General features: G+C 31.3%; 1 protein-coding gene and 1 long non-coding RNA gene across 4 annotated transcripts; one reads left to right on the top strand and one right to left on the bottom strand.

Moving 5' to 3' along the window:
* Positions 1 to 3,280: 3,280 nt before the first annotated feature.
* On the bottom strand, positions 3,281 to 4,743 carry LOC133819780 (putative F-box protein PP2-B12). The gene is made up of 3 exons (XM_062253118.1): positions 4,371 to 4,743; positions 4,163 to 4,281; positions 3,281 to 4,081 (listed from the first exon to the last, which is right to left on the bottom strand). The coding sequence occupies exons 1-3, from the start codon at positions 4,710 to 4,712 to the stop codon at positions 3,658 to 3,660; spliced, it is 885 nt and encodes a 294-aa protein (XP_062109102.1). The 5' UTR covers positions 4,713 to 4,743; the 3' UTR covers positions 3,281 to 3,657.
* Positions 4,120 to 5,945, top strand: LOC133819781 (uncharacterized). 3 transcript variants are annotated; one of them, XR_009886453.1, is made up of 3 exons: positions 4,120 to 4,258; positions 4,397 to 4,609; positions 4,750 to 5,945. It is a non-coding gene; the product is annotated as an uncharacterized LOC133819781 (long non-coding RNA). The 3 variants fall into 3 exon arrangements; XR_009886454.1 differs by having other exon boundaries at positions 4,397 to 4,614; XR_009886455.1 differs by having other exon boundaries at positions 4,397 to 4,622.
* The last annotated feature ends 4,947 nt before the right edge of the window (positions 5,946 to 10,892 follow it).

Raw genomic sequence — 10,892 nt, 5'->3', positions numbered from 1 at the left:
CACTAATCCCTTCCTCTTCTTCTCTTAATTACCTGTTGGCGAAGAACCGCGTCAACAGCTTCAATAACACGATTTTATTTAAATGACTTGGTTAGCAAGTCTGGAACTTTACAAACACACAGTGTAACGGTCTTGGCTATCCAGGGCGTTACATAGAGCATCCCAAGTGGTGATAGTATTGGGCTCAAGTGAATTAAGCCAACTTTTCACTCGCTCCCATAGTGAGAATGGGAACAAACACAATCTAATGGCATCATCACTCACCCCATTCATCTTGAAAGTAGCACACAACTCCAGGAAATTGGCTATGTGCATATTGGGGTCTTAAGTGGGGAGGCCACTAAATTGAACCGCAGTTTGGACCATCTGCAATATAGCAGGTTTGATCTCAAAATTATTTGCCTCTACTGCTGGAGGACGGATGCATGAGTGTACCCCTGTGACAGTAGGGAGTACATAGTCCCGTAGAGCTCTTGGACGGGCAGGATTATGATTTTGTTGTGCTCACCCGCTCATGTTTTCCACACTGTTGTTATTAATATCTGCTGTAACAACAGTGGAACTTTCAGCCCTCTTGTTTTTTCTGTTTCGCTTGCACTCTTTCTCAATCTCAAGATTAATTGGAATTGGACTGTCAACTCCCCTTCTACTGCGCATATGAGGAAAATACATGAGATAAAGAACAACCACAACCAAACAAATTAGAAATTATGTAAAAGAAAACAGCTAAATTAGAAATAAAATTAACTATTTTAATATTGATAATTTTTCAGTCCCCGGAAACAGCGCCAAAAACTTGTTGCGAAAATTAAGCTACGCAAGTATACGTAATCGCTTTTGTAGTTTATTCCGGTAAGACCGATATCGTTCCCACGGAGATTGAATTATCAATTACCAAATAATTAATTTTTAGTTTCTATTTGACTAATGAACCTAGATTTGTGAATTTTTAAAACAAGAAAATATAAATAAATAAAAACTGTAGAAATCAAATAATAACAAAAACACAAGATTAAATTCACTGTAAAATAATTAGGAATCCTAATCTTCTCTACTATCCACTCTATTATTCTTTAATTTAATTGTTACTGAAATTCTTCTCACTGAAACGATAGGCATACAAAAGTGTTAACTATTCGAATGAAGAAATAGAAAAATCGACCTAATGTGAATTCCCTATATTTCTATGGTCAATTCCAACAATAGGAAGCAATGAATACAGCCATACATCACATAAACCAATTTGATACTCTCGTTCTAAATTAAAATCTATGTCTATTCAATTTTAGCATATTCAAATCTCACTTTTCAGATTTTGATTCAAATTCATAAATCATATGTAAAAGGTGATCAATCAATTACATAAACAATAAACACAAACTGAATAGATTTCAGATGAAGAAGAAATAGATAAATGCATTAAATCATAATAGAATTTCAAGAGAGTCAATTAGAAATCCTAAACAGAAATTTAGTTCATGTTTATCATTAAGAAATCCATAAACATGAAATTAACATAAACTAAAATTAAAAAGAAAAGAAAAGAACTCTAGATGATCAATCCAAAGCCTCCTTAGCCTCCTCTCTCAGTCCAGATATCAAAAAGTGCCTCATTCCCTCTCATTTATCGTCATTTAAACCTAATTAGTGTTTTGTTAAACATAAAATGACTAAAATGCCCTTAATTAAAAATCTGCGTTTTTCTCTTTTTTAGACATATCCTGCGGTCGCAGGATGCCATTCCTGTGGTTGCAGGAATGCTCTAGAAATGCAAAACTCCTCTGAAGTTGCGGTCGCAAGACACACTTCCTACGGTCGCAGGAAGTACTCCGAAACACATTTTCCACCACTTTTTGTCATTTTGTCTATGTTTCCACACCTAAGTCCTTCGACACTTGAAAAACATACAAAAACAAACGTAAAATAGAACAAAACAAAACAAACACCTAATATTTTTCCTAAAAAAACCCATAGATAAATGAGTCTAAAACTCAGTTATCAGGGCCCAGCGAATACTGAGGAGCCAGGGGTCCGAAGTCCCAAACCCGTCCTAAGTCCAATGACTGGCGAATAATCGTAGACATAGTAAAGAGCTCGGACCTGAGACGTAGGCCCGAATCTTCTTCATGGACGCACCCAATCTCCATCCTCCTAGAATTAGATCATTGCGGTGGACGGTCCATTCTAGGGGACAGATCCCACCATGTGAGATCCGGATGAAGTTTCTGGGTCCATCCTCACAATCCAACTCGCTACCAAGATTCGTTCTTCGATCTGTCATCGCTAACTGATGTCCGTCTTGGTAAATGAACCCGAGCCTTGGTAAATCAGCCCGGGCCAGAGTAAATGAACCTGAACCTCGGTAAATGAACCCGGACCAGACGTCCTGGTAGAACAAGACTAGTCCATCATACAACTAACGTGTCCTCGAGAAGTTTGGCAGTTGGTCTCCTCAACTAACCTGCAAAAGGGATACACACGAAACGTACAATGTTCCTAGGGATCGGTACTGCCACTACTATGACATATCTTGTCCCCAGAATCCCCCTGGTAGCCCACGCGCATCAGTCCGTATCAACGTACAAATGACAACTGTAAGGCTATACCACGCTTAAGCCAACCCAGTGGGCCTAGACTAAACAACCTGTAATCATGTTACACACTTGTATTATAGCTCCATTAGAGAGCACTTATACTTATATCCTTATTGGGCCCGGATTAGTCCGGCTCAAGCTACATGACCACCTATTAATAGGGTTATTTGTGTACTGTAGCGGGAATCCCAATTTTTCATGTACGCATAAACACTGCTGAACTTACAAAAAACCTCCATTGCTAAACTCTCTAAAGTTCAATACTATTGACTCGTGGACTAAGACTCATTAACGCCCCAACTACGTAAAAATTGTGATCTTGTTCATTTCTTTTCCTTTCTTTCTAGCTCTTACTTCTCGATATATTTGTAGCTTCCGAAAAACTCGATAAACAAGTTGCATTATAGAAAAAATTTACAAAATAAAAAATAAATATGTACATGATAAATATTGATAATCTCATGATAGTTCAGTTATGATTATTAAAAATTTAAAGGTAAGAATTTCTTTTAATGACAAATTAATTTAATTTATAAAACTATTAAACATTTTTTTAAAATGTCATATTTGGAATTGTCGTAAATTAAGTTGTCCAATTTTTTTTAAGATTGATTCACCATATTTTATATTTTATTTATGTATTTTGAAAGAAAAAAAGAAATAAAAATAGTATATAGAGACTTAAATGATATAATCTGAAAAAATTAGAGACTTAACTGATACAAAATCAACTTTCAGATCTTAAATTTTACAAAGTATAAAAAAAAGAGTAATGCAGCCATTTTTTTTTTTTAATTACTCTGCACTTTCCTAGAGTGTGAAATTTTCCATACTAAAATCTAAGTTAAGCTAAAAGTACTATTGTTCTATCATTACACTTTTGTTAATATACAAATAAAGAGAAGGAATTTAATACACATAAAACTTCTCATATAATAATGACCAGTACAAAATTACTTCAAATGTATACAATATATAAAATAATAAAAAAATCCACTCCATATATAAATACACACTATAAGTTTTGCATTTTATACAAAACATTTAAAAAAAAAAAAAAAAATTAATCTGGATTGGGGCGAAAATCAATGCCTAGAACCACAAGACCAGATTTCCAGTTGAGTACTCTCGTCTCCTTCAGACACGTCTCCACAGAACCTCCATTATCGTCTTCTTCGCCATTGAAGAACTCTCCCACCTTCAGCTCCAACCACCCATCCTCTCCTTGCTTCAGCCTTCCTCGGTCACCTTCATCTTCATTCATTGATCCCAAATTCACATCGAATTCCGGATTCTCGTCGACCAGGACTCCTTCCGGCCCAAGGAATCTCATCGAAACTCGCACGAATTCCAGTCCCTGGAAGCCAAACGCTATGTTGTACACCAAGTAAGCCGCGTAGTTCGTGTTTGGGGATAGCATTTTCTTCTCGATTTTCCCGCTTATGTCAAGCCAGCACACGTTCCGGAGATGAATCACTTCACCGAATCTGCAGAAAACTCAGTTTCAGAATGAAAAGACGATCGCATCTACATCAATTTCAGATTCATATGATTTTATTTGTACAAACCTGGAGTGAGAAAGAGGAATCCAATTCCAGTAACGCCGACTTCCAGCCCAAGCTATGGCCAATTTTCTAGGTCCAATCATGCAACTCTTGTTCCCGGTGAGTCTATTCAGTACAATACTCTGTTCAAACATATACATACATAAGATCGATGCATACATACACACATATATATATATATAATTTGAAAGGAAAAGAGAGATGAAACTACGTTATTGCCGTCGTCGAGGAGAACAGGGGAGAGACTTAGGCGGAGGAAGAGGTCCTTCTTGGAGGAGAAGATCAAGGCCGAAGTTGACCTCAAAATGATGTCGGCGTAATCGGAGGGAAGGAAGTGTTCCCAAACGACGTCGGATTGGGCGGCGGAGTGGAGCCAGGTGGAGACGGCGGAGGATCGGCTGGCGTCTTTGGGTGTAGTGAGGGATAGTATGAGACTGACGCAACTCTCCGGTAAGGTATCAAGGTTCGTCGTCAAACGACGGTCTAATACTTCCATCGATTGTCGTTTTGTAACTCCACTTGCTTGTTGTCGTTTTTGTGGTTCCGTATCCATAGCCGAAGTTTTTCTTTTTTCTCTCTCTTTTCTGTAGTTACTATTTATTGGAGAGGAAGCTGAAGCTGTGATGGGATGTGCTTACATTGAGGAAGCAGGTCAAAGTCAAACCCACCGCTGACACTCGTCAAATCTTAAGGTCTTTTTAAATTAGTTTTAAATTCATGTTACAATATTTGGTACACCTATGAACTTAGTTGGCTAGGCTTTTAAACACTTTAAGGTTATGTTTGGTAGGAAGTAGTGAGCCTAGAATTGATGTGGATATAGATGTGGATGATAGTTGTTCTTTTTTTTTTTTTTTTGAGATATTTGCGGCATAAGTACTTAATGTTTAGGAAAAATATTTGGTATGAACTCAATCTTTTTTTAGTGGGTGAAGTATCCAAACATCTTAAAAATGTAATTTTGTCTGTCCCGTTGAGCTTCGTTACATAGTGACTAGACCAACACGTGTCACTCCGTGATTAGTCCAGCTCATAAATATTTTAATTAATTTTAAAAATAATTAAAATAATATAAAATTAAAAATAATTAAATAACCGCCCAGACCTCATCTCCTTCATCCCATCCACGTGCCTCACGTGGACGGCCTCCCTCTCGGTGCTGAAACCACTGCCGACAAATAATTTATATTTAAGAATAAGAAGGGGAAAATCTTGGATATCAAACTAGTCGGGGTTTTACACACCAGAGAAGTAGGACTATACGACTGCCTTGCCCCAACTTCCAGAACAACTTACATCTTCCATGGCGGTCATGAGGAAGGTGAAGAGAGGGAATGGAACGTCGGCGGCGGTTTTGGCAGCGAGAGGGAGGTCGTCCACGTGAGGCACGTGGATGGGGATGAAGGAGATGAGGTTTTTGTGGTTATTTAATTATTTTTAATTTTATATTATTTTAATTATTTTTAAAATTAATTAAAATAATTTTTTTAAAATATTTATGAGCTGGACCAATCACGGAGTGACATGTGTTGGTCTATCACCATGTAACGGAACTCAACTGACGGGGACAGACAGAATTACATTTTTAAGATGTTTTGGTACTTTACCCACTAAAAAAAAAGATTGGGTCTATGCCGGACATTTTTCTCAAACATTGGGTACTTATGCGACGAATATCCTTCTACTTTGTGTTGTTTGGTATTATAGGTGAAGTTGGAATGATGAATATTGTTTTGTATTAGGGGTGAAGTTGAAATGATGAAAATGAAATTAATGATTAGAATTACTATTTTATCTTTTTAATATATTTATTATTTTTTAAAATGAGATATATATATGTGACATTTATATATATATATTTTGTCTTTTTCTTGAATTCCAATTTTTAAGCTTTGTAGTGAGACCTTCTCCCTCCATCTCTCATTTCCCTCTTGCCAAACAAAAAGATTCAACTTCTCATTCCAATACTTTCCCTCCACCGCTCTCCACCCACCCATCTCTTCTCCCAACCAAACATAGTGTATGTGTTTGGTTAGATTTCTAATATATTTGAACTTTTAACTCTAAAAAGCGAAGCTAAACTTTGTGGCTTCTTAAGAAAAAACTTTTGAGAAGTCCAAAGCCAAAACCAAACAAGCCCAACAAAAAGACTAGAAAAACAAAAAGACCACAAACTTTAGGAGAATCAAATGAAACCACCTACAAATATACACACATTTATATAAATATAGTAAACTTATTTAGTAGGAATATTATTTTTACTAAAATACTTTATTGTTTATAATACTCTCAATAGATGAGGTAAAATATTTTATTTTCTAAAATATTGAGAAAAAAATAGTGAAAGTAGCATTTCAATAGGTGAAGTAAATTTGAGCTAATTTATATATATTTTTTTACATTAATGAATAGTATTTCTCTACAGGTAGAGAACAACACTATTTATTGAGCTATAAGTATTTAATTAATTTTTTATAAATTTTTGTATATATATATGTGATATTATTATATTTTATTTTTTAAAATAAATAAAATATATTAAAAAATATAAAAATTGATGTATATTGTAATATAAAAGTTTATGGTAAAATAAAAAAAATAATGTGTTTTGGTTGGTATTTTAAACTATATAGAGCACCGACTAAGAGTGCTGTTATAATTTAAAAAAATTTATATTACACAACACATGCCAAAAATATAAAATACCATGCACTTCTAAAGTCAAAATTAATATTCTGACCTAGAAACTCCTATACATATACATACTATATATAAATTTTGAAAATTTGAACACGTGCTAAAAGTGCCAAGACCCCACCCCCATCCATATGTGATGTGGTCAAATCTTAAGGATGATCACATATATATAAATATATACAATTCTTTCGAAAAGAACATATATTATTCTTCTTCTTTGCCTTTCTCCACATATATTATTATTCTATAAGTTTTTGTTGATATTATTTTATTTTTGGGTAAGGTCGGATGAGTGGATTATAATTTAATTAAAATATGAAATATGTAGATAATGATGTATATGGTTTCTGCCTGGGACAGATATCCCTTAATTTGCTTGGAATGTTCTTTTGGCTGGTGCATGTTCATATCACATTTTCCGAGAGATATTTCTATTCTATATTCTATAATATAGGCAAGTGTGTGTGATTAGCCGCTGTCTACAGTGAAAACTCCATAAATTTATAATGTGGGGATTTTCAAAATTTATAATTTTTTTGACCATCAAATAAAGTTTACGCATGTTCTTCTACCATCTCATATATTAATACTTTCACTATTTTTAACATCATTCAAGTTGAATTTTTATTATGTATTATTAATTTTTTTTAGGTTTAGAAATGGGTAGCTTTTAGTTATTTTAATAATTCTAATTTTGTTTTTGGTATTTTGTGATTTTTGGGCCCTAAAATTAAATACACATTTATTAATATAAAAATAAATTGAGTTTGAATTAATATTTCAATGACTTTAATTTAATATATCTTTTATTTAGAAATATTTATTTTTGATTTGATTTATTTGGTTTTGTAAGTTAGTGTAATATTTTTATAAAGAAAATAAAAGAATTGGAGCATCATTCCGAGTTAGAGTTAGAACTGAAAATTCATAAGCTGAAAATACATCGTTTCAGCTATATTTTGGAAATTCTTCAAGAAATAGAAATTGTAGATATTTTTCTTAGCTTTCCAACATATGTTTAATTGTCCAATTTGGAGAGAGTTATATTGAGGGAGATATGGCCAAAATACGATTAGTTACGCTGGAAAAATCAATTTCTTAAGGAATACAAAAATAACAGATTCAAACTCCAATTTCGCAACCAACTGGCATATATTTTTACTCCAAATTCGAAAATTGGAGATATCACAATAATATTGAGTTACATTGTGATATTCGAAAATTCGAAAATTTATATTTGAGTAATGATACGTGCACCTAAAATATGTATTCAAATATTACATACAGTAACGTCATACTATTTTTTAAAATAATGAATTCTAATTTTGATAAATATGATTAACTAGGCTAAGAGTAACTTTAACTATGCTCTCTATTTTTTAGTTAAAATGACTAAGCGGTCATTTTAGGAGCCACTTTTAACTTAACACATCTAATCACACTCTCTAATATAGTTAGCTATTGAATGATTTAATATTTTTTATGGAGCACACATTGTTTCTATAAATATATATTTCATTAAAATAATAATCAAATAGTGATAATGATGATAAAATAAAGTTTAGCTAACTATGGAGGTTCTTTATATTTGGAGAGTAAAAAAGATTAAAGTTAAAATGGCTAAAATATAGCTAGCCCTTTGAGGTGATTAAAAATACAAAATAAATTATTTTTTAGCTAAAAAAGAGGATTTAGCTAGTGTGGTTGGAAATTTTCTAAACTACTATTATTTTAAAAAGTAGTGTGACATATGTACATATTTTAGGTGCACATATCATTACTACTTATATTTGTATGAATTGAGAGATTATTAATATATATATATATATATATATTCAGTGGGACACATGTGTTTTTCTGAAGAAAAAAAATATTATCCTACAAATTTAGCGAATTATTAATTTACCATACTGGTTTCAAGTGAAGACCAGATAAAAGTATAATTCAATAAAGTTTATTAATTTATCGAGTTTATAATGTAATTATTAATACTTTTATAACTAATTATAACTTAATTGGATTAGATTTGAAAACTTCAATATTAATTAGATTAGTTTAGTTGACAGATTAAACTATTAGAATCCAATCTTAACTAAATCAATAAATTAATTATTTATATTATATTTGATGTTCTTTTAGCTTAAGAGCATTGGTTTATGGTATTCATGGTACTTAACACCAATTTATATGGAATGGTGCAATTTGGTATCAATTTCTACATTTTAAAATTAAAATATGTGTGATTTGATATTAAAACTAGACAATAATAGTATGCTAGGTAAGGTGATTTGGCACTATTAGTATCTCTTAACAATACACTTTAACTTAATGATTATTAATTTGTATTTTTGTGTTTCGTGGTTTTGTTTTGTTTCCTAGTGATTTAAATTGTTGAAATCTAATAATTTGGAGAGCATATTATGAGAAGTTGAAGACGTAGATCATTTGGATTTTAAAAGAGCTTATTTCGACCTTGAAAACATCTTAGACCTATAAATAATTGTATTCTTTTTTATCTATAAATAATCGTATTCTTTTTTATCTTTTCTCATTCTTAAGTATAAATATTTTGGGAGGAGATTAAATGATTTTTGGATAACTAAATATAAGGAGATTCCAATCAAGAAGAGAACAGAGGAGGCTACGCAATAATTGCTCATTGGGAAAGTAATTTTTTTTTATTTTGGTCATTATGAAATAAACTTTTTTTTTAGAATATTGATTAAACCATGGTCTGACCTTGAATAAGATTCGGCCTAAGAAATACTAAAGATTAAGAATTATTTTTTGCGTGAAGTTTATAAACTTTTATGGTATTTTTCAAAAGAAAAAATGAAAAGATAGACTTTGTGCTAAGGGGCACTAGACATGAGCCTAGCCCACTTTAGCTGAGGGCCGACCCTAGATTAAACTATTTTAATATTATAAATTAAAGTTTTTATTATATTTCTATGAAATTTGTTGTCAATTTATTTATGTTTTATTCATTGTTGAATAATATTTTTTGATGTCTGAGCTTTCTTGGCAATTAAGTAAAAGTCTCAAACTTTCTTAGTAACCAAGTAAAATCTACTCTTATCTAAAACTTCAAAAGACTTGATCTCATAGTAACAAGGGGATTTAGGTAGCTATGTTTGTTGCCTGCAACCACAATTTCAAATACATCACAAATGAAAAACAGAAAAAGAACAAAGAAAACTCTAATTTTCTCAAATAATTGCCAATTTGTTGATAGTTATGTTAGAACGGTGGTTGTTGGATTTTACCCTCGATAATTAATTGTTGTAATATTGAAATTGTAAATTATTCTACGTATGAGAATTATGAATAAAAGTAAAATCTAATAAGAAAATAATTGTCAAAATTACAATTTATGGACTAATGCAATTACTTTTTCATTTTTTTTTACTTCTCAAGTAATGATGATATTGAAAATAAACTATTTTATTATATCTATACTACTTAATTAGTATTTGTTTTTTACTGAATCCAAACATATGCTCTTACAAATAAATGATGAAAGTTTAAATTTAGAATTTTTATTTTGTTATATTTTCTCCCTACTTTTTATTTTATTGTTTCATTGTGTTTCTTATTTGTATAATCTTCGATGTAATATTAATTTTAATTACCAATAATAACTACACAACATTGATTTTAAAAAATACAATAGATCAACAAATTATATAACTTAATTAATTTTATCAATTGATAATTTTTATAAATAATATAACAATGAAAAATGACTAAATAAATTATAACTTTCCATAATTCTATATATATTTTGGTATATTAGTAATTTTAATATATTATTTAATTAAAGAAATTATATATTTTCGGATTCTGTGTTTTGTCCCATTACATGTTTAGACTTTGTGTTTTGACAAATTACTTTTTGAATCATGTGTTCTGTAAAATGGTCCAAGTATTTCCTTAAGCTCGATTTTGATAAAAAAAAAATTATATAACAACACAGTTGTTAGGTAGAATTATTGTATTTTTATTTCGAATTGTTAGTTTAGTGAATTATTTGTAA

The sequence above is a fragment of the Humulus lupulus genome, chromosome 2 (assembly GCF_963169125.1).
Source record: "Humulus lupulus chromosome 2, drHumLupu1.1, whole genome shotgun sequence".
NCBI lineage: Eukaryota > Viridiplantae > Streptophyta > Magnoliopsida > Rosales > Cannabaceae > Humulus > Humulus lupulus.
This window is presented reverse-complemented; position numbering and strand designations above follow the sequence as displayed.

Excerpts from the sequence above, each read along its gene's own strand:
- LOC133819780 (XM_062253118.1), bottom strand. The coding sequence starts at position 4,712 with ATGGATACGGAACCACAAAAACGACAACAAGCAAGTGGAGTTACAAAA. Across the intron at positions 4,282-4,370 it reads TCCTCGACGACGGCAATAAC|AGTATTGTACTGAATAGACT; the intron begins GTAGTTTCATCT and ends ATGTTTGAACAG. Across the intron at positions 4,082-4,162 it reads ATTCCTCTTTCTCACTCCAG|ATTCGGTGAAGTGATTCATC; the intron begins GTTTGTACAAAT and ends AGTTTTCTGCAG.